At 33.4% G+C, this 24,457-nt stretch overlaps 2 protein-coding genes and 1 pseudogene across 2 annotated transcripts; 1 reads left to right on the top strand and 2 right to left on the bottom strand.

Moving 5' to 3' along the window:
* The first annotated feature begins 2,421 nt into the window (after positions 1 to 2,421).
* LOC107639216 (mediator of RNA polymerase II transcription subunit 18) lies at positions 2,422 to 7,703 on the top strand. Its single transcript, XM_016342689.3, has 7 exons — positions 2,422 to 2,814; positions 4,386 to 4,458; positions 4,581 to 4,632; positions 5,394 to 5,493; positions 6,232 to 6,289; positions 6,379 to 6,735; positions 7,428 to 7,703. The coding sequence occupies exons 3-7, from the start codon at positions 4,597 to 4,599 to the stop codon at positions 7,528 to 7,530; spliced, it is 654 nt and encodes a 217-aa protein (XP_016198175.1). The 5' UTR covers positions 2,422 to 2,814; positions 4,386 to 4,458; positions 4,581 to 4,596; the 3' UTR covers positions 7,531 to 7,703.
* Positions 7,704 to 8,088: 385 nt separating this feature from the next.
* LOC107637724 (uncharacterized) lies at positions 8,089 to 9,752 on the bottom strand. Its single transcript, XM_016341081.3, has 2 exons — positions 9,317 to 9,752; positions 8,089 to 8,739 (listed from the first exon to the last, which is right to left on the bottom strand). Exons 1-2 carry the CDS (start codon positions 9,689 to 9,691, stop codon positions 8,155 to 8,157), a joined length of 960 nt encoding a protein of 319 aa, XP_016196567.1. The 5' UTR covers positions 9,692 to 9,752; the 3' UTR covers positions 8,089 to 8,154.
* A 5,725-nt stretch (positions 9,753 to 15,477) lies between these two features.
* On the bottom strand, positions 15,478 to 15,858 carry LOC107636339 (secreted RxLR effector protein 161 pseudogene; annotated as a pseudogene).
* Between the last annotated feature and the right edge of the window lie 8,599 nt (positions 15,859 to 24,457).

Here is a 24,457-nt window from a genome sequence, read left to right as displayed (position 1 = left end):
TGTTGCTGTCTTGGAATTGCTGGTTGCAGGTTTAGTGTGATTATTGGTTAATGTTTTGGTTTAGTGTTCTCTCTTTTCCAGATTTCCCTTCTCCCTGTATTTCTGCATGTTGCTGAATTGGTAATCAATAAATTTGCCTTTTTGCTGTAACTCGGGACTTTACTAGGATTTGTTAAATTTGTTGCTGTAACTTGCATTTGTTGCTGAATTTGTCGCTTCCCAGTCACAGAATCAGAACAGAATGCTCAGTCAGTGTTTGATTGATTGGCTTTGCTCACCGATTGTATTTGATGATAAATTTTAAATTGATAACTTTTAAAATTTAAATTTGCACTGCCCATGTTAGTGATTCACTGTTCTTTCAGTGCTTTTTGTTGTTGTTAATCATTGTGATGAGCTTTGTTAAAATTTGCACTGCCTATATTACTGAGTGTTCTTTCAGTGCTTTTTGTTGTTGTTAATCATTGTGGTGAACTTTGTTAAAATTTGCACTGCCTATGTTACTGATTCACGGATTCATCCCTCTCGTCATTATCATTGGCATGAACTCCGAACCAAAGCCCCAACTCTCTGGATAAAATTGTAATGAAAGCTTATTGGGACTTTTTCTTCTACTTAAGGTATGAATCAGAATGATGAGGCCAAGTTGTGAATACACAAGTGTCAACGGACTATAATATATATTGAATTTGTGACATTAGAAGGGTGTAATAATAACAATAATGGAGTCATGTTACTTGAATATTGAGGTTTAACATTTAAACTCTCAGCTTTTCAGCCCTGTTTGATTCTTCATCTCAGGCAATTGAATTGAATCAACCAGGCCTTCCTTTTCTTTTTCTTTTAGTTGATTCTTAATTTTTCTAATATATGTAACTTTCTGAATCAAGTGGATCAGATTATGTAGTTTTCTTGATTTGGGATATTTTCGAAGACGCATTAGAAGAGCTATTTTATTATTATGTTTGCTATAATAATATTCACATGTTCTGTATGCTTGTGATTGTTTCGGTGTTTACATTTTCTTTCCAAGTCACTTGCAGTGGTTGTTCTCTGAGTTAAGGCTTTGTATGTGTGTGTGAGAATATGTGATAATGTTGAATGTTGTTGCATCTAATAGGAGTTCTTGGAGTACCCTCATCTTTGGTCCTTTATAATTTATTTATTATTTTATTCTAAAACGGTTTTTTCGGTTGAACCACCGGTTGAACCGATTAGACCAATAAACCAGTGAACCAGTGACTAAAGCGGTTTGATGACCGGTCCGATTTTCAGAACCTTGGTTTTTGTGTTCAATCAACATTTTTCTTTGAGAACTTAGCTTTGCTATGCTTGATAAATTGTGCCAATTATGCATTTATTGAAATTGGTGTGCCTCTGTAGATTCTAAATAGTGTGTGTCATGTTTCTGATTTTGATAATTTGAGTAGTTTATGAAGCATAGTTCACTGTTATTGCAAATGATTTGGGACTGCTTTTGAGGAGTGTATGACGTAGATTACTTGCTGTGTTTGGAGTTGTGTATTAATTAAATTGGTTAATTTGTTATTTGAGCCATGTTACAGCTTGTTGTTAAATAAAGTTTAAAGCTTCAATATCCATTTATTAGTTGGCAATGTTAATATTATTAATAATATTAGTAATAATACTAATCACAAAGTGGAGAGGGATTGTAGAATTTGTCACATAGGTTTGGAGAGTGATAGTTCTGAGTCTGGTGTTCCAATTGAATTAGGTTGTGCTTGTAAAGATGATTTTGTTGCTGCTCACAAAGTATGTGCTGAGACATGGTTTAAGATTAAGGAGAATTTGAGTATAAATCCCATCTTTACTTTATTCTGTTTAACTGCAAATTTGGTTTTTGATAATTTTTAATGCTGAATTTGATTGATTCTATAGATATTTTAGACACCCTTTTGTTTATGAGTAATGGAATTGAGAATTGGATTGTTTGGTACTGTGCTATATGGAAGTTGTTCTATGTCTTGGTGCTGAGTTTGACAAATATTCTCAATTAGTTACAGCTATGGTTTCCTTCTTGGATGGGATTTTATTTTTCCAAAAGAAATCATAGAGAATTAGGGTTGTGAATTGTTTAAAAAACAAACTTAAGTTTGTATTTTGATAAGATCATATGGTTTTGATTTATGACATTTCATGTAGTGTTTTAAATTTGGAAGATATTTTAAGATTTATATTAGACTATAATTATATTTTAGTATGTATATTTATAATTTATTTATTATTTTATTCTAAAACGGTTTTTTTGGTTGAATTACGGTTGGATCGATTGGACCAATAAACCAGTAAACCAGTTACTAGAACGATTCGATGACCGGTTCGGTTCTCAGAACCTTGTTTTAAAATGTGTCCGGTTCTTTTTGGTGTCTCTAAAGTCTAAACTGCTTTGTTTTATAACTTTAAGAGAAAAAAAAAAATCCCTAGTTGAGGCACTAACCGAACCCACTAGCCCCCCATACATCAGAGAAGAGAGACATTGCCCTAGGCCCTAGCAGCCTCTCACCCCCACCTTCTCCATCGCCGAACAAGTCTCTGTCGGCCAGAGGGTGCCATTGCTGCTGGCGTTGCCACAGAACCCTCAAGTCGCCGCTGGACTAGCCTCCCACTTCTCCCGTCGACGTCGCTCATCGCTCACCTTCACAAAACGCACGCCCACGTACGTTCTCTTCTTGCCGGCGCGCCTCAGCTCCGTCGCGGTCCTCTTCCCGGCGTTGCTCACGTTCGTTCTCTCCTCGACATCTCTTTCTGTTCAAGCTAGCTCTCTCTCTCCGATTTCACTCTATCTCACCGAGGGTAAGCCTCCACTGCTTCTTCAGTTTCACTTAGGCGTAAAGATAGATAGGATTACTGGCTCTAAGTTTCATTTTGGTTTTGATAAATCCAATTTTATTCTTCAATCTCACCTAACACGTTATTCTATTTTCTCGATTCAAACTTCAGTTCGTGGCATATTAGAGAAACACATCATATAAAATTTTTGGGTCATAATTAATGTTTATGTCACTTGCAATCTACCCAATAATTTCTAGACTTGTATGATTCATAGATTCAATTTTGAAGAATTCAAATTCATTTCATTATACATTCAATATTATTTAACCACTGAACTATGTTGCAAATTGGATAAGCAAGAAATTTCTGTACTAAAGTTTTCACCAACTAAAAATTTAATTGCTTTAAGAGATTTTGAAGTTGTGATCAGAAGGAACCACAAACTAAGTGAGCGATTCATTAACAACATCGTCATTAGTTTTTTTTTTCTTTCTCTTTGGACATCTGAGTATATTTGGACTGATCTCCATTTGTCTGTTCTCTGTTTTGGTATTTTTGGCTTTTTCCTTTTTGATAGATGAGACTTGCATCATCCTTTTTTTTTTTTTTTTTATCATCCGAGTATATGACTTGATCGGTTCACTAGCCAGTTCGGCTCTCGTAATCTTGTATTTATAGTGATACAAGCATGTGATGCAATTGTATTAACTAACTGTGCCAGCTAAGGCTCATTGTGCCAGCTCAGCCTAACTCCTTAACTGGTATTAACTAATTGTTAAGGCTAGCTAGTGAAGTGACTCATCCAATCCACGTATCTATTCTCTTTCAACAGATTTCATAGAGAAACTTGTTCGTACTAGGTTTGTAGAGAAAACAATTTCACCTGCTGTTTTAAGTGCTTACAGTTTGAAGGTACGTTTAGAATCAAGCTTTGTAGGAAGGCTAATAAAACGAGAAAATAAGTGTTTAATTACTTTTAAATTAAGACAGTACATTTTCATATGATAATACTTATAAATTCAATAAAAATTAATATCTCATTAGCTCACTATATCATTTTTCAATCTTCTCATTTTAGAGAATTAATCCCTAATTTTAAAATTCGAACTCAATTCTTAACTAATCCAATAAAAAAATGGATAAGATTGGGTTAACATATTATGTTGAAAATTATATATACCGAATTAATAAAATGTTAAACTTAAATATTAAAGTATATAAATATTATATTATATTTATATCAAAATAAATGATTATGAAAATAAAAATAACACTATATAATATAAAAATATTACTAAAGTATAAAATATAGCATTTCTTTATTAATTTTATTAGAAATATATTTTTAGTTATCAAATATAATCGGACCTCATCAAATCTACTCAAATTCAACCAAAAATAATATTGAATCAAAAGATAAATCCAAACCGTTAAAATATGATTAACCGAATTTAGGATTGGATCGATCATGTGCATCTGTAGTTCACAACACTACTTGAGAGAATAGAATTTAAGGACCACAGTGCACCTTAAATAGTGTAGGTCCAGCTAAGCCCCTCTTTCTTTTTCTTCTTTCTTGTTTTGTTTTCCAGAGTTCGCACACTCCGTACTTCTTGTTAGAGCATCTCAACCACCGTCCGCCACCACCGTGCCCCTCTCTCTGCTGTGAGTTTCCTCTCTCTTTCCTCTTCTACATTCTTCTTTCACATTTTTTCTATTGCATGAAATAGGGAAAAATATTTGACGAGTTGCATAAACAGCTTTGTAACACTTGGTGTCTAATGCAGTGGAACAAAGGTGAATATGGAATGCGTGGTTCAGGGTATTATAGAGACACAGGTGATTTTATTCATTTTCTTTTGATTTTTAAATTTATTTGTTTTTCCCTAGAGTTTGAGATGTTTCAGTTGCTTCAAATTATAGCTATCTAGGGTGTGAATTGTTCCCTTGAAAGGTAGCATAGGATTTCGGTACTCGTATAATTTCAAAAACATAGTACCTTATTGAATGTATCATATTCTTAATTTCCTGGAGTGTGGGTTTTACATTGAGAAGCTTTCATAAAGCACCAAAACTTTGACTATCACAATTATCTAAATATATGCTATTGTAATACTCAAATATTACACGCTGATATTTGAACAGAACCTTCTAATATTATAAAAATACTGAATTTTCCTCACAAAGGACTTCAAGATTGTCACCCATACTGGCCATTATCACTTCCGCTATACTTTTCAAGTAAATTGCTTTAAACGTCTTTGAATATTTATGTTGACAGTGTGTGTTCTCATTATCGTTCTTGTTGGACTGAGGTATTCTACTATTTTGAATGAGTGTACAAGGTGGTGTATCATAGTGGAGTTTATTTTGTTCAGAATCTCTATGTGCAAGAAAAGTAGAAAACAAGTTTATTTCTGAATCTAACGCCCATCAATGCGTGCATTTCTCTGGTTCCACTTTCTAAATAAGAATTAAGTGAACATTTCTTTTAGCTCGATAATTCTATCTTAATGTATTATTTTAAATTTTTAATAAGGAAAGGAAAGCATTGTGTTCAAGTTGACCTTGGCATCTGATATTTTGTAATCTTTTTGCAGCATGTTGAGGCCCTTGAGATTCTTCTTCAAGGGCTATGTGGCGTCCAAAGAGAGCGATTAAGGATTCATGAAATTTGCCTCAAGAGTGGTCCAAATCTTGGTTAGTGTTTTCTTGTGATAATATGTGATGTTGTAGCCAGCAAGGCAAATGCATTATCTGTCAGTGTTCCTTTATTCCAAGGTGAAAGAAATTTTATTGCTAAAGAATAAGGAAATAGTATTATTTATCATTTTGTAAACAAACAGTGAATAACTCACCTTAGGAATGAGGGAAACATACTTCAATCCAACAAAGCCTCCAATCCCACTGCATGTCTATCAAAGCATACTTACTAACTTCTCATGTTATAAACACCATAGGAAAGAGTGATAAACTATTCCATTTCATAACAATGGCAAAGATAAATGCTTGTTTTAAGCATTCAAGCACCATTTTCTGTCTAACTTGGTGGAAGCAAATCAGCAAAACAGAATTACATCTCTTAAACCAAGCCTCTGTAGGCTGAAGTGTCATGTACTCTCTTTTTTTCTCTGAACTTCAGCTTGCCATGATTTGTTGATTTATCATTTCTATGCTGTTACTTGGTAACTATTGTGCTCTTCTATTGATTTTTCAATTAATGCATGAATTACCAAAGAATTATACTTATCCCAGTATATGATGTGTTTGCTGTTCTGGATTTTTCCTACATTGATGTGGGATGTTTCCACACCTTTAGTGATTCTCTTAACATTATTATTCTAGTGTTACTTAATCACTTGAAAACAACATCGAGTATATGACATAAGAATTTGGAGTTTTTCAAGTTGGACATGATTTTATTGGCTTTCTTTCCAGGCCCTGTAGCATCTGAGGTTCGACTTTTATGTGATCTTGAGCAGGCTGAACCATCATGGTAAACCATGCAGTATTATCGCCATTCACTTATTAGAACTTTTCTTATGTCCATATAAAAATCTATTAAATGCTTGGTGACTTGTTCAGGACTGTAAGACATATTGGGGGTGCAATGAGGGGTGCCGGTGCTGAACAAATTTCAGTTCTGGTTAGGACAATGGTTGAAAGCAAAGCAAGCAAGAATGTGCTTCGTATGTTTTATTTACTTGGGTACAAGTTAGACCATGAACTGCTTAGAGTGGGATTTTCTTTCCATTTTAACAGGGGTGCACAAATCACTGTAACGGTGTCATCAATCAATAAAATGCTAAAGGTGCATGCAACGGACGAGGCTGTACCGGTAACGCCTGGTATACAGTTGGTTGAAGTAACTGCACCTGCAACTGGTGAAACCTATGCTGAAGTTGCTTCTGCAGTTTCATCCTTTTGTGAATATCTTGCACCGTAAGAAACTTTTACTGTCTTTCTTCTGCAAATTTTCTATATTGTACGTTTTCAACTTTTCCGGGGCTGAAGTGGTAGCTTTTGTATACCTGGTGGCGGCTAATTGTCGGATATAGTCTATTGCCAACTTACATGTTGAATTGGTGCAATGGTAAAGTTGTTGCCTTGCTACTTGGAGCTTACAAATTTAAATTCTGGAAACAATCTTTCTATTTGTACAAGGCTGCATACACCTACCCTTTTTATACTGTATGAGGCTAAATTTTGAACAAATTACACTAACCCCCGAAGATTTGGGGATATTACATATAAGATTTCACCATTTGCAAAAAATATATGCTAATCTCCCATGAGAATAATACATACTCTCTATCCCATCATTTTATAAAATGTGGCGGAGAATTCAGTGTAGGTATGACAAATCAAGGGGATCTTGTGTGATATAATCTAAGTTGGGAGGTTAAAATAATATCCCCTAAAATTTTAATCTGGAATGTTTTGTCACATTGCCATGCATGCTCTTGTAAAGTCTAGCTATCGTATTCGAACAAGTCACGAGGTAGATTATCTTTTTTGAACCCTTCTGTCATATCATATTACTAACATATCCTTCTGTCATGAAGATTATCATACTTTGTATTGTTCATTCATATTACTAACACGTACAACTGTTTGACTTCAATTTTTATCAGGCTTTTGCATCTGTCAAAACCAGGCATTTCAACTGGAGTTGTTCCTACGGCTGCTGCAGCTGCAGCATCCCTTATGTCTGACGGTGGTGGTACAACTTTGTAGTGTGCTTGTAATGTATAGATACAAAATTCTTGTACGCTATTAAACTTTCATGTTACACATGATTAATTGTTAATTGAAACAAGGAATGGAACTCCATTGACACAAGTTGCTTTGGAGTGGCATAAGTTTTATAACGGAAAAGAAGAGAAATGTGTGAAAACTGTTATTGCTCATCAACTTCCAAACTTAGAGTGCATTTTTTAATAATATTTGTTTGGGTAAAGTATGTTTCGAAAAATATTAATAATACCGGTAACTTTTAATTAATTTTATTTTATTCTTAATATTTGAAATAAATTTTAATTGTCTCTAATTTTAATATTTTGACGATGAACATATGGTTGATTTTTTTCGCTTTATATTATTATCATTCCACATTTTTGTCTCCCCGGCCATTATCAACGTCATTGTCATTTTACACTTATTGTAATTATTCCTTTTTTTAACTTTATTTTTGTTGACAAATTATCATTTTCAACATTTAAGACAATCTGAATCCAATTATAGCTGTACACACAATTGGAATGTAAAATCATGCATAGTAAAGAAACCTACGTATCAGAAAAATGGAACCGATTTCTATTGATATACTTCCAGTATTCTAAGGAATCGTGAGTTTTTTGGTCAAGAGAGAGAACTAGAAATGTAAGCTGAATACATGATATCAAACCATAGGGGAAACTGAAGACATACAAATAGGGGTATTGTTAAAAATGCAACCCCAGAGATGGAACTAGGAACCCACTTCAAATATTCGTAATTTGTTATGAAGAAGGTACTACTAAATGCTAAGATCATGCTTATGATTGAGATAAATAATGCCACTAGGCCAGATATCAACTTGAGCGGTAGTGACTTGAGAAAGTCCTCTTCAGAAAAACGTGAGATGACGGTAGAGAAGAAAATGGAGACAGAGGCTAAAGATGACATCAATGCTACGGTATCTGCTAATGCAAATATCTGGGAGGCTAGTCTCTTGGAATCGTTTTGACTTCCTTTATTGTCATCATTATTGTTACCAGTTAACCAGCTGTAGCAAGCAGAGAAAATTAGGGTCGAAACAATAATGCAAGCCTTTGCGGTTTTGTTTATCCAAGATACTCCTTTCTTGAGCAATGGTTCATGCTCCATGGTAAACAGTTGGCGTGGAGTAAGACCTGCATAGTTTCTCATTTCCACTGATGATGGTGGCATCAACTTCTTCACCACCTGCCATGCCAAGGATGATGCCCACATTACAACTTCAAGTTTCGATAGAATCAAATAGTTAACTAATATAGTAACAATGTTTAATTTTTGACAGGAAACTAAAAGAAAAAATTGAGTGGACTAACAATTTTAATTTATATTGACCCTACTTTTAACCAACAACTCAATTACTTTTAGTCTAACAGTTCAGTATCATATTTATAGCCACTTTTAGATATTATTGGCCAATTACGGGCTAAAAACAATAAATTACACCGACCCTATAATATTACTCAAACTAAAGTGAAGGTTTTGTGCATTAGACAATTTTATGTCTTTCTTTTCAATATATATTAACCCATTTTTTAAGGGTGAATATTTATATACAATTATTTTTATATCAAAATCATAGTTAAAAATTATTAAATAATTTATTATATTTAACTAAATTATCATCTAATAGTCAAATTCATATAAAAATATCAGCACACAAATTTCAGAAATCACTCTCTTCATTCTTCTCTCTGCACACCTCCCCGAAAGAGCCTTTTCTTTTTTAGATATATACGCACACAAACACACCCCACGCACCAAATACCTTATACCATGTCGACTCAAGCATCATTTGAAGCGTTTCTCCAGAGACCAATTTAAGTTTGTCTGGTGGTGCTAATTTTGCAGCACAATGCAATAGATTGTTTCCTTCGTCATCAATGGAAGTTACTATGGAATCTGCGATTGGTCCCGCACGATGATGTATTAATAAATTGAAGACACTAGCATGACGATGCAATACAGCTACGCGGATTATGCGTTGGCTCGTGTCTTCAGATTCCCATACCAATTCGGGGTCTATGCTCATAATCAGAGATAGAAACTCAAGATTTCCTACCTCCGCGGCAATTAGTGTTACAGTAGGTGTGGACATGATTTTCATCATCACTCTACCATCAAGGCTAATAAGTATTCCCATGATGCGTTCTGCAAGTTTGATTGACCAGGTATCCTTCTTACCTGGTACATATAATTTGATATGTTTCAATGTTTCATTATATGAAAGGTTATGTATTGGTACTCGTATATATAGATAAGCTAATTTGTACAAAACTCTCCAAGACAAAAACAATGAGTACATCAAAGTTATCACCCTAATATCAAAACTATTCTTTAAAATTAAAGAAACATCACCCAACTTCTATCCAAAATTAAAATTAAAGTTGAAAATAATATAATATTATTTATTTCAAAAGTTTAAACTCATAAGAAACGACATTTCAAAAGTTTTTAAAGAGCGTTAAAAGAACTTTTAAAGAACTTTTAATTTCTTTTACTTTTATTTCAAATATTTCAATATGTTTTAATTATATTCTCAGGAGTTATCACCGTTGATGAAGATATTCAAAATCAAAAAATATATTTATATTTGGGAACTTCAATGGTACTGATAGCAAAAATAAGCATGTGATGATGTCTTTATGTGTCACTCTGAAAAAGTAACACGTGGCTATTGATTTCACTCATTGTTAGTGTCTTATGGAATATGGAGTAGGTAGTAGGTTATGTTCCCGTTCCTTGTTTAAAAGATAGTCTCCTATTTTTTATAGGTTAATTATGTGATTAACTAAATGAGATATTTGGACCATATTAAAAATTTAGTAAGAAGTTGTAGTGGTAACAAAAAAATTAATATAAAAGTCATGTATTGTACCAAAAATATATTACAAAAATTTGCTTTATTATTTGTTGAAGTATATAGTAGAATATAATTATGGAAATTTTCGAATCTTATTATTAACTATATATCTATATGTAGGATAGAATTGGTTGGTAATATTTATTTAATTAACTAAATAATAATAAAGGGTTCTTTTTGGTTTAACAATGACCGAATTATCGAACTGCATGGTATATAATATATAAATAAATTACACACATGAATATGAATATAATCATAAGTAGGAAAAAATTGTAGTGTTAGAAAAATGTTTATATATTAAAATAATATAATAAACAATTATAATAAAAAAGTTAAATTTATTTAAAAAAAAAAGTCTCTGTTCAAGAATAAAATTAGAATATTATATTTAATTTATTCAGATTTGAATTTAAATATATGTCTTTTTATTTATGTAGATTATTTAATATTAGCTATTTTTAAATGTGTTTGTTATTCAGTTGTAATTATTTTTCTTATATAATAATAAAATAAATATAAAAATTAAATTTTTAAATAGTTAATATTAATTATTTTATTATAGAATTATTTTTTAACTCTTGTTTTAAGGAGGATACCAAGTTTATACTTATAATTTAAGATTTATAATTTAAATTTTATAATTTAAAATTTAGAATAAAATATATTTTTTGTCTTTAAAATTTATCAAAAATTTTTAAAATATCTCTAAATTTTATTTTGTTTTAATATACATCAAATATACCCTTACAACTAAATTTTTAAAAATTTTAGGATTAATCCATCAATAATATATAATAACTATGTTTAATTTGTTTATGTTAAAAGTTCTTTTTGTAAAATTGTTGCTGAATTGGTCTTTTAAGTTTTTTGACAAATTAATCATCAGTGATATATTTGATGTAAATCGAAAAATTCTGAAACAAAATAAAATAGTATATTTTTAAAAGGTTTAGCAAATTTTAACGACAAAAAATATATTTTACTCTAAAATTTAAAATTTAATATTTAATATTTAAAATAAAAAGTTATTTTTGGCTAAAAAATGGATTTCCTAATTTAACTCAATAATAACTTAGTTAATGTTAATGAATTATAACTCAAATGACATAATCTCTCCATACTAAGATAGAAATTGTGGATTTGAATTTCACTTTTAAGTTCTAACTTTTTTTGGAAAAAAAAAACTTAGTTAATTGACGTAGTTAGTATTTAATAAATATTATCAATCAATTTTGTCTTATAAACTCTATATGTATCTAATAAAACTAAAATTTTTTCACAATTATATTCCAATATATGCTAGCGTCATTTATCAAATAATAAAGTAAGTTTTTGTAACTTTTTTAGTACACTATATGAATTTAATATTCATTTTCTTGTTTAACTAATAGCTCAAATACCTCATTTAATTAAACATATAATTATACTTAATAACTAGCCGCAAGAAATGAGACTTTCTTCTCTTCAAACAACGAACGGGAACTTAGTTCATTAGTTACTCCGTAACAATTAATGAGATCAATAGCCACGGGTTGCATTTTTATAGTGACACACAAGGACATCATCACATGTTTATTTTTGCTATCAACATCATAGAAGTTTCCTTTATATTTATATTTATAATTCGGGAGATATTTTGGCAACTATACTCATCAGTAGATCGATCAAACAAGAAGGACGTGGAAAGCGGTTAATTTCGTTATGATATGGAACGCATGGAAACTGACAAACAAGATTATATTTTAATACTACAAACCTAATTGGTCTTTTGAATGGTAAATTTAAAACTGACTCGATTGCTGGGTTAAATCTTGGACAAAAGAGAACATTGACCTTATCTATGTTGAACTTTGATAGGCATCAATCTACGAGGAGAAAAAAGGTTGAGAAAAGGACTTGATGAAGCTGAGAATGAGGCGATGAACAAGAAAAATGGAGTAAGTGGCGGTGGCAAAGAAGGAAGAGAGCAGTATAAAATTGAAGAAGCACATGAAGGTTGTGAAGATGGAAGTGCGTCAGTGACTTTGAGGAATCAGAGGAATTGCATGGTGAATGGAAGTCATAAACCTGAGAAGAATGAAGAAGTAAGAGCAGAGCTAATTAAGCCCCGTTGAACCGAAATAATCGAATTATAATAAAATAATATATAAAATATATAAATATAAATAAAAAATTATATTTTTATTCTATTAATTATTATGTTAAATTATAATCTTTTATTATAATTTTTATAATAGTATTGTATTATAATTATAATTATTTGATTAAAATTTACATGTATAACTTATCATAATAGTAGAAAGTTAATTTTTTGTTATGAAAAAATTAAATTAAATAGAAGTTATAAAAAAACTTTTTGTTGGTCTTGATAAAAAAGAAATCTTAAGTCTAGCCCATATGCAACATAAGACTAAGAGTCTAAAATCCAACAAACTTTAATATATCACTTTATCATTTCTCAATTGTTAATTCACTTAATTGTTATCCCCCTCCCATTCGAACAATAGCAGTGGCACACATCTAGGCACGTATATTGTACACAAACTTCAAGAAGGAAGCAGCACAAATTAAATATTGTGTTCAATCCTTCAAGGACCACCGTTATATTATTACCGTTTTAGATTTACTGTCTTTGCGTCGTTCTGAATTTACGTCTCTGTGTGTTGTTTTGTACCTAAACAATCTTGTAAGTAGAATACCACACTTAATCGATCCTAGAATCACCTATTTATATAAATGATGTTATCATATTTTTTATTTTTTAAATTTACTAACACTTATAATAATAAGAAGAAAATTTTTTAAAACAAACACTAAGTATTTTGGTTCATGAAAAGATAGATAACAATATATACATATGAAGTCTTTATATAGACAAATTTTTATAATAAAATAATAATTCTTATAATAACTAAATACTAATCGTAATAATTCAAGAAACATGTAAAAACTTTGACTAGTCAATTTTTTGTTCAATTTTATTTCAAATTCTTAATCAGAAACTTCCAATTCATGATTCTTCATTCTTCTAATATGAAGATGATGAGTACAACTTGTATTCAATTCCAATTCAATTTGATTTTGAACTTCTTCAATGTTCTAGTATGTTGTAGTTGTACTACTTTCTTGAATATTCTTAATTTAATTTTCTAACATTGCCTCCCTTAAATCAAGCTTGTAGAGTTTATCATTTCAAACATCTTCTTCAACTTGCAAAATAACTTGGTCTTAATGGCCTTGTAAATATATCTACAATTTGTTCTTCAGTTGGGCAGTACTTGATCACAACTTCTTTCTCATTTACCAATTCTCTGATTTTATGAACTCGAATATCAATATGCTTCGATCTTCCATGAAATACTGGATTTTTGCAAAATGTAATAGCTGACTTGTTATCACAAAATATTTTTGTTGGAGTACTTTGTTTCTTGTTCAATTCTTCTTAGCCAAACTGCTTGCATTGCACAATTTGCTGCTGTTATATATTCTGCTTCTGCTGTAGAGAGTGCTTGACGGAGGAAAAATGTCGGTAAAAATTTTCACAAAAATATCGCGTTGCAAGTATAGTTCTAAACCGACAATTAAACCTCAATCAACGTTTAGATTGTTTGTCACAAATACAAACCCAATAAAATTAACCGAAGTATTCAAACCTCGGGTTGTCTCTCAAGGAATCACAGGGAAGTATAGTTTATTATTGGTTATGGGAAAGTATATTTTTGGGGTTTTTGAAATAAGGAACAAGAAAATATAGATTGCGAGAAAAATAAACTAATAACTAAGAAAACTCTTAGCAAGGATTGAGAATTAGAAGTCCTATCCTCATTATCATCGTCAATTGTGATGGTAAATGTGAATTGCCTTCACTTAGTTAACCTCTAACCAATGGAGGAAGGTCAAGTGCATACAATCAACTCGAGTTCACAAGTCCTAGTCAACTCATAGTGAGAGACTAGCTTTGGTGAAGCTCAAGCTAACCGGCAATCTTCAATCACCAATCAACAAAAGACTTTTGATAACTCAAGAGTCTCTAAATAATTAATCCAAGTCAAGAACATAAAAATCTAAATTAAACTCCACACAAGCATTTTATCAAACACTTGGAAGGCACAAAATAAAAGCATACAAAAGTAATAAGAGAATGTAAAATCTAAGACCAACAATTGCAAGAAATCAATAATAACAAATGAAGAAAGAAGCAATAAACATGAAATACCTCAAATTGCATTAAAAGAAAATTGAATCTAACATGAAGAGCTCATAAACTAAATTGGAAAAATAAAGAAATCAACAAGAGAAGATAAACTAAGATGCTAAAATAATAGAATGTAGAATAGAAACTAAATTAAAGTAAGATGAGAATCTGAATTTAAGAAGAAATAAGACTAAAAACTCTAAAACTTAGAGAGAGGAGAGAGCCTCTCTCTCTAGAAACCTACATCTAAAACCTAAAGTGTGTATGAATGAAAAGTGAATGATTGATTGATGCTTCCAACTTCACTCTGCAGCCTCTAATCTGTATTTTCAGGCCTAAAACTGGGTCAAAAGCAGCCCAGAAATCGCCCCCAACATTTTCTCGTAACTGAGGCACGTGACGCTTGTCACGCGTACGCGTCAGCTATGCGTACGCGTCGCTGGACTTTTCACTAGCCACGCGTAGGCGTCAGCCACGTGTGCGTGTCATTTGTCTGCTGCACCAGTCACGTGTACGCATCGTCCATGCGTGCGCGTCGCTACTAGATTCTGAAATCCTTAATTTTTTGTGTTCCTTCCACTTTTGCATGCTTTCTTTCCATCCTCTAAGTCATTCCTGCCCTAGAAAACCTGAAATCACTTAACGCACGTATCACAGCATCAATGGTAATAAAAGAAGATTAAAAATTGGCAATTTTAAGGCCAAAAAAATATGTTTTCAATCACAGCACAAAATTAGGAAGGATTTATAAAACCATGCAATTTATATGAATAAGTGTACGAATAGTTGATAAAATCCACTAAATTCAATAGAAGATAAACCATAAATAGTGGTTTATCAGTGCTACTACTGGTTGCTTCTTTGATGACTATGAAATTGCACCAGAACCAAGATAAAATACAAATCCTAAAGTACTTTTTCTTGTTTCTATATCTCCAGCCCAATCACTGTCAGTGTAACCGACAAGATTCACTTCATCAGTATTTTCATAATAAATACCATCATTTAAAGTACCTTTGATATATCGAAGAATCCTTTTTGCCGCTTGCAAATGGTTGGTACAAGGTTCCTCCATGAATCTGCTAAGCAAACCAACTCCAAACACATTACCTGGTCTAGTCGCAGTCAAGTACCTTAGACTTTCAATCAAACTTTTGTAATATGTAGGATTTACTGCTCTTTCTTTATCTTCTCTTAGTAACTTGAACTTCTCTTCGACTGGAGTAGGATCTGGCTTTGAATGTTCCATTTAAAATTTTTTCAAAATATCATTTGCTATTTCTTCTGAGAAATAAAAATACCATCATCTCTTTGAACCATTTCAATGCCAAGAAAGTAAGACATCAAGCCCATATCAATCATTTCAAAGTGCTTTATCATAGCCTTCCTGAATTCTGCAATTATCTTCAAATTGTTCCCAGTAAAGATCAAATCATCAACATAAAGACACACGATCAAGATATCTCCAGGTTCAACGAACTTGATATAAAGAGTATGCTCAAACGGACATCTTCTGAAACCATTCTCAATGAAATAAGAATCAATCTTCTTATACCACGCTCTTGGTGCTTGCTTTAACCCGTACAAAGCTTTCTTCAATTTGTAAACTTTATCTTCTTTTCCAAGAACTTCATATCCTGCAGGTTGCTCAACATACACTTCTTCTTCTAAAGTGTCATTTAGAAATGCAGACTTAACATCCATTCGATGTTACTTCCACTTATTTTGAGCCAAGAGTGAAATAATCATACAAATAGTGTCTAATCTTGCCACAGGAGCAAATACTTCAAAATAATTGATACCTGGCTTTTGTTTGTATCCCTTAGCAACTAATCTTACTTTGAAACGATCAACTTCACCATTGAGTTTGTACTTAGTCTTGTAAACCCACTTTACTCCAATCGGCTTCTTATCTACTGGTAAATTTGTCAGCTCCCATGTGTCATTCTTCTCAATGGCATGAATCTCCTCATCCATTGCTTTCTTTCAATTGTTATTTTTAGAGGCTTCTTCAAAGTTCAATGGCTCACACTCTGAAAATAGAACAAAGTTTATAATTTCTATATCGGACGGATCGTTGTCATTGCCAACTTCAAAATCTGCTAATCTAGTAGGTAGTCTCTGCTCTCTTTGTGATCTTCTAGATGATTCTGGTTGTTTGGTTGTGTCTGGTTGCCTTTCTTCTACTTCATCACATGTATTTGGAATTATAGTCAGCTACTTTTCTGTCTTTGTGTTCCAGTCCCACATGTCTTTCTCGTCGAACGTCACGTCTTTGCTGATGATTACTTTCTTTGTTTTTGGATTGTACAACTTGTATGCTTTTGAGTCTGTGCTATAGCCGATAAAGATACACTTCTCGCCTTTGTCATCTAACTTTTTCCTTAATTGATCTGGTACGTGGGCATAAGCAATACACCCAAAGACTCTGAAAATGATGGATGGAAGGCCGCTTTCCACTCCAAGCTTCCTCTGGAGTTTTATCACGAACACTCTTTGTTGGACACCTATTTAAAATATGAACTGCTGTTGTGACTGCTTCTGCCCAAAACTCTTTAGGCATTTGTTTTGACTTGAGCATGCATCTGACCATATCCATGATGGTTCTGTTCTTTCTTTCAACAACTCCATTTTGTTGAGGAGTATATCTAGTTGTTAGTTGGTGTTTAATTCCGTGTGCTTAAAGTATTCTGAACACGCAAGATATTCTGTTCCTCTGTCTGTTCTGAGAATTTTAATTTTATAGCCACTTTGTTTTTCGACAAACGCCTTGAATGTTTTGAAGGTATCACATGCTTCTAATTTCTGCTTCAGAAAGTATACCCATGTATATCTACTAAAATCATCAATAAAAGTGATAAAGTACCTGCTACCATTGTTGCTTGGAATTTCTACAGAACAGAGATCTGAATGCACAATTTCAAGTAATCTTCTGCCTCTCCATGACTTTCTTGTAGGGAATGGATCTTTGTGCTTCTTTCCCAGTTGACAAATCTCACAAACACAATTGGGAATATGAATCCGTGGTAGGCCAGAAACAAGTCCTTTCCTTGACAGGTAGTTTAGGCCAAAAAAATGAAAATGTCCAAACCGCATGTGCCACAGCCAGTTATCATCAAGTATCACAGATCTCATGCAAGAGGGATTAACATGTTGAATTTTTAACGAAAACATTCTGTTTAAAGTCATCTTTACTTTATCAATGAACCTTCAATTATTGTCAAATACAGTGCAATATCCACGATAAGTTATCATCTTATATTCCTTCTCAGATAATTGCCCCATACTCAGTAAATTGTAATCAAGTTCAGGAGCATAGAAAACATCAGAAATATAACTCAGAGAACCATCTTTCAATCTAATTGGTATGTGTCATTTTCCTTCAATAGGGATCTTTGTACTATTACCAAACTTCAATAATAGTTTAACTGAATCATCTAATGAAGAAAATAACTCCTTTCTACTAAACATATGATTACTACAAGCATTATCCAAGTACCATATAATTTCACCTTCAGCACATGAATTACTTGTAAAAAATAAAGTTTGAGTACCCGAATTATCATCAGTATTTTGATGCTGATTTTCTTCAACGTGTGCTTGATTGTTATTCACTATTTTTGATGAGTGTGAAAAAATCTAAAGTAATATTAGTGATGACTAAACATTATTAATATGATTAATTGCAAAATTATTAATTTGATTTCAATTCATATATGTTAATTAAAATAATTTTGCTGTGCAGGTTTTGCTGATGGGCCGAAAAGAAAAGAAAAATTGTTGCAAGCCCAAAATGAATTTTACATTCAGCATTAGTTCAAAAATTATTTGAAGAAGTGTGGCTGAATTATTATTCTTGATTGGGCCAGATTGAATTATTATTACTAGCCCATTTGAAACTTTGCTAACAAGACCAAAGCTTGGTCCAAAACCAATAATGAAAGAAAGCAAAGTTCATTGCTTCCAACGGATCCCATTCTTCAAGTTGGGATGGATTTCAAATTTAATTAACTTGAATTAAACTTGCATTGGAAACATGAAAGAGAAAGAGAAAAGTAATTTGATGGCTTTAATGATACTACACGTTACACAGCAAATAAATGAAGTGGAAATTTAATTCACTCTCATTCTCTCTCTTAGTTTCATTGAAAGTAATTTTAATTTTTCTTTCTACGTTCTCTATTCTCTTCTCTTTCGGTCATTTCAACAGAGAAAGCATGGAAGCTATGGCAAGCTACCATAGAGAAGAAGAAGCAAGCAACAAGACCATTGTAATGATGGTAAGAAAAAGAAAATAAAAAGTGTGTTGTGGCTGAGATCTTCACCAAAGGAGGTAAGATTTGGTGAAGTAAGCTCAACCTCTCCATACCAAAAATGGAAAAAGGAGATTTCGGTCAGAGGAAGAAGATCTCAGAGGGATGGCTCGTCTCTGCTTTTGTGTTCACTCATCACAGAAGGTAGATAGGGTGGCTACGTGAAGGAGGAAGCAAAAGTGGAGCAGGAGGAGCTGTCATATATCAAGAAGCATCAAGGGCTACGGATCCTTCTTGGAGTGTAAGTCAAGTTGGATGGCTCGGATTGATGAAGATTGGTGTAAAGAGAAGACACAGAGGTAATTGCATGTTGGTTTTAGCATTCGGTTATCTCTCCTCTCTCTCTAGCCGAACCAGTTTTGCATGAAGAAGGAGAAGTTTAGCTTGGTTCATTTGGTTTCAACCGTGGAGGCTTCCCCCTCTATATAAGGGAGAACAGCCAGGGCTTGAAGCAAGGAGTGAGAGTGCAAGGCACATGGTTCTCATAGCTACCTAAGCTAACAGAAGTTTTTCTCCTTCAATATTTTCTGTTTTGTAATTTTCTGTTTAATTTTGTCTGTCTTGAGTCTCAGAAAAAGACAAATAGTGAGACTTGTAAGAAAAAGCCATAGAGCGAAAAAAGGCAGAGTGCACAAAATTAAAATAAAAAGTCATAGATGTCCTTAGAGGTCCTTTGTACATCTGTTTTGTGTTTCATGATTCTGTGGGAATCCCCTTGCAAGTTGGGTTAGCACTTAGCAGTTGAAAGCTTGGCAGTAACCAAGTCAAGTTCAGGATTGGGGTTTAGATTCTGGACTTGTCCCGGATAGGAAGGGTATTTCCTAGGGAGAATTGGTGTTTGTAATCAAGGATGATTATAGTGAAATTCCATAATTGTTGTGATGGAGACTAGATGTAGGCTGCATTGCACTTAGCAGCTGAACCAGGATATATCTTGGTGTAATTTTCTCCTTCTTCTACTCCATTTCTGTTTCAATTGCACAGGAGATAAAACTGAAAAATATCTCGTGCCAGGTCACGAGATAAAAAGAAAAAGTCTCGTGGCTGGGTACGAGACAAAAATAAAAAAGTCTCCAGAAGTTGTTTCAAAGACCAGCAAGTGTTATTAAGTGAAAAAGAGGCTAAGATTCAACCCCCTTCTCTTAGCCACTGAAAACCATCAATTTTAAATTTGCAATCTGCTACTTTGTGTCCATACTTTCCACAATGAAAGCAGTTAAAATTAGTTCTTTCTTTATAAAAATTGCCTCAACCTCTTCCTTGGTTAACAGGCCTGAAATTCATTCTACCTCTTCCTTTATTAGGTGGTGTAAAATTATTGTAACTTACTTGGTTGCAATTGTCACAACCTCTACCTCTGAAACTTCCTCTGCCTCTACTTTGAAAATTAAAACCACGACCTCGTCCTTCTTGTGTTTGACTTGATGCTGCAACATTGTTTAAATTCACTCGGCTTTTCAGGGCTTCCTCGGTTGATTTTTCTGATTTCTCTAGTATTCTACTGATGTGGCTTTCCATGGTTCCTTGCAACTCTGCAATCGTCATGGTATCCATATCGTGGGACTCTAGTATCGTAGTCACCACATGGTCATACTTCATCGGCATGGTGCGAAGAATTTTCTCCACCACTTTGCTATCGAGCATATCTTCTCCATAGACTCTCATTTTATTGACAAGATATGTAACACGAGTAAAATATTACTCAAGAGTTTCTGAGCTAGACATCTCGTACCTTTCGTATTCTCTTCTGAAAGACTGTAGCTTTGCTTTCTGAGCTTTATCTACGCCTTTGTATGACAACTTCAACATGTTCCATATTTTCTTTGAACTTTTGGCATTTGCTATTTTGCCAAACACCGTATAATCTACTTCTTGATGAATTTAAGATAGCGCCAATTGATCTCTCTTTTGTTGGGCAGCATCTGCTCCTCCTTGCAAACCCAGTTCAATAAAATTCCACAGGTTCTGGGCCTTCAAATGGGTAGACATCAAAGTCTCCCAATAACTATAATCAAGTTTCCCATCTAACTTGGGATCGGACCACACAATATTGAAAGTGTTTTCCATACCGACTCTATGAATAAACAACTATGTGAGAACTTTCTCACACCTCACAAACTCTCAAACACTAGGCGCTGGATTAACCAGCTCTAATACCAAATGTAAGTAGAATACCCACACTTAATTGGCCTTAGGATTACTCACTCATATAAATGACGCTATCATATTTTTCATCTCTCAAACTCACTAACACTCATAATAATAAAGAGAGAATTTTTTGAAACAAACACTAAGTATTTTGGTTCATGGAGAGATGAATAACAACATATACATATGAAGCCTTTATATAGGCAAAACTTCATAATAAAATAATAATTCTTATAACAACTAAGCACTAGTTGTAATAATTCAAGAAATATGTAGAAACTTTGACTAGTCAATTCCTTGTTCAATTTTGCTTTAAATTCTTAATCATCAATCTTAAAGTTTTAAATTCATGATTCTTCATTCTTCTAATATGAAGACGATAAGTGCAATTTGTATTCAATTCCAATTCAATTTGATTTTCAACTTTTTCAATGTTCTAGTATGTTGTAGTTGTACTATTTTCTTGAATATTCTTGATTTAATTTTCTAACAAATCTGAATCCGTTATCCTTGTCATTCCAAATTTGTCCCCTCTTGTCAAAGGCAGTGGAGACTAGAATTTCTCGATTCTTTTCTTTCTCAAAGAGGAATGATGAGTTTGGAAAACTCTAATTTAATTTTGATAATGAACAAACATTATTAATTACAAAATTATTAATTTGATTTTTATTTAACATATGTTAATTAATAATTTTGTGATGCAGGTTTTTATTTGGGCCGAAATAGAAAGAAAAATCCCAAGCCCAATAAAAATTAAATTCATCCCTATGTAATTCTTGTTATATGATTGTTGGCTGAAAAAGGTTTTATCAATTGGGCTAGAATGAATCTCATTGCTCCAAAGCCCAATTATGTTCCATGCTTAGCAATCCAATGCTTGATCCAAAAATCCATCAGGAAAGCAAATGTTATCATTTGCCCTATGCCTTCCATCGAACCTCATGGCTGAAATAAATGGGCCAGTTTTTATTAAACTTCAAAGCCCATACCAAACCAAAGATCCAACGCTTGGTCCGATACATAATGAAAGAAAGTAAATTGGCTCCATACTTTCCAACGGATTCCATTTCTTGTTAAGGGATGGACTTCAAATTTAATTTGCTAGCATTGGGAATATGAGAGAGAACTTGACTTTGATTTGATGGGAATCATTATGATTCACGCTACTCCACCTAAGGGAAGTAAAAGCAACCTTCTCTGAATTAATTTTGTTTATCTCATTAAATTGCTTTTCTTCCAAGATTGTTTCTTCTCTCTCATCTCTTTCTCTCTTTCGGTCATTAACCAGAAAACAATGGATGCCATGGAAGCAAAACTGAGCTACCGAAATGAAGGAAGAGCACGCCTAAAGACCATCACAATGATGGCAAGAAAACATACCAAAATAAAAGCATGATGTGGCTAAGATATTCACTAAATATGGTTAGATTTGGTGAAGTAATCTTGAGCTCTTCATGCTCAAAAAGGAAGAAGAAGATTCGGCCAGCAAGGTGAGATTCTTGGAGGAGATGGCTTGCCTTTGATTCTGCTCAACCACCACAGGAAGTAGCTAGAGTGGCGAAGTGATGGTAGAGGCAGAGATTGAAGTAGATGAAGTCATCATCATCATGAAGCATCAAGGGTCAGAAATCCATCTTGGAGAGCAAGCCAAGGATGGAGAGCTCGGATTGATGAAGAGTGATGACCAAGAAAGGACTAGAGGTAATTGCATGTTGGGTTTTGCATGGTTATCTCTTTTCTCTCTATGTGGCCGAACCGGTTCTGTTTCTTGAAGGAAAAGAAGTTAAGCTTGGGTTTTGGCTTCAACTGTGGAGGCTTTCTCTCTTCTATAAAAAGGGAGAACAGCCACTATTTGAAGCAAGGAGTTAGAAGTAAGCAGTGAGAGTGCAAGGCACATGATTATCAGAGCTACCTAAGCTTACAGATTTTCTTCTCCTTCAATGTATTATGTTTAGTATTTTTCTATTTAATTTTGTCATGTCTTGAGTCTCATGGAAAAAAGGCAAACAGTGAGGTTTGTATGAAAAAGCCATAGAGCGAAAAAAGGCAGAGAGTGCAAAATTAAAAGAAAAAGCCATAGATGTCTTAGAGTTCCTTTGTTCATCTATGTTGTGTTTTATGATTCTGTGGAAATCTCCTTGTAAGTTGGGTTAGCACTTTACAGTTTGTAATCTGGAAGATTATAGTGAAATTCTATCATGGTTGTGATGGAGACTGGATATAGGCTGCACTGCACTTAGCAGCCAAATCAGGATATATCTGGGTGTAATTTTCTCTCTTCTCCACTCTATTTCTGTTTCTACTGCACAGAGGCAAAAACTGAAAATTATCTCGTGCCAAGTGACGAGACAAAAAGAAAAGTCTCGTGCCAACTGACGAGATAAAAATAAAAGTCTCGTGGCTTGAAATGAGACAAAAATCCAGAAGTCTCCTAGAAGTTATTTCAAAGGCCAGCAAGTGTTACAAAGCAAAAATGGGGCTAAGATTCAACCCCCCTTCTCTTAGCCACTAAAACCATCAATTGGTATCAGAGCTTGGTCTCAAAGAGATCAAGCTTTGCAGCTTGGAGTAAAGATCCTCATGGCAGAAAACAGTGGCTCAAATGTAGTGTCCTATAATCTGACCGAAGGACAATCAAGCAACAGACCTCCTCTGTTCAATGGGAAAAATTATACCTATTGGAAGGAGAGGATGAAGATATTTGTACAAGCAGTGGATTACAGACTTTAGAAGATCATCCTGGAAGGGCCTCAATATCCAACTGTTACAAGTGCCGAAGGAGTTGTTTCTCTTAAACCTGAAGCAAGTTGGACGGATGAAGATAGAAAAAAGGTGGAGCTCAACGCCAAGGCCATCAATCTGCTCAACTTTGTTATCAGCTTTGAGGAGTACCGATGGGTATCACATTGCACAACAGCAAAGAAAATCTGGGATAAACTCCTAGTCACTCATGAAGGAACAACCATTGTGAAAAAGACTAGGATTGATATGTTAAACAGAGAATACGAAATGTTTGCAATGAAGGAAGGAGAATCCATTGATGAGATGTTTGAACGCTTCAACACCATTATTGTTGGCTTGGATGCTATGGGAATCAAGTATCCTGAATCTGTGCTAGTGAGAAGAGTGTTGAGATGTCTCACAAAAGAGTGGGAAACAAAAGCTTTAATTATCTCTGAGAGTAGTGGTCTTGACTCTATGACCTATGATGATTTGAGAGGAAATTTACTTGCTTTTGAAAATACCTACTTGAAAAAAGATTCAAAAAAGAAAGGAATAGCTTTTTCTTCTGTCACTAACCCTCTGGATGATGAATCCAGTGATAACTCATCTGAAAATGAATTTGTGTTGTTTGCAAAAAAATTCAGGAAAATGATGAAGCTCAAA

Source organism: Arachis ipaensis, chromosome B4 (genome assembly GCF_059453495.1).
Source record: "Arachis ipaensis isolate K30076 ecotype BB chromosome B4, ASM5945349v1, whole genome shotgun sequence".
Classification (NCBI taxonomy): domain Eukaryota; kingdom Viridiplantae; phylum Streptophyta; class Magnoliopsida; order Fabales; family Fabaceae; genus Arachis; species Arachis ipaensis.
This window is presented reverse-complemented; position numbering and strand designations above follow the sequence as displayed.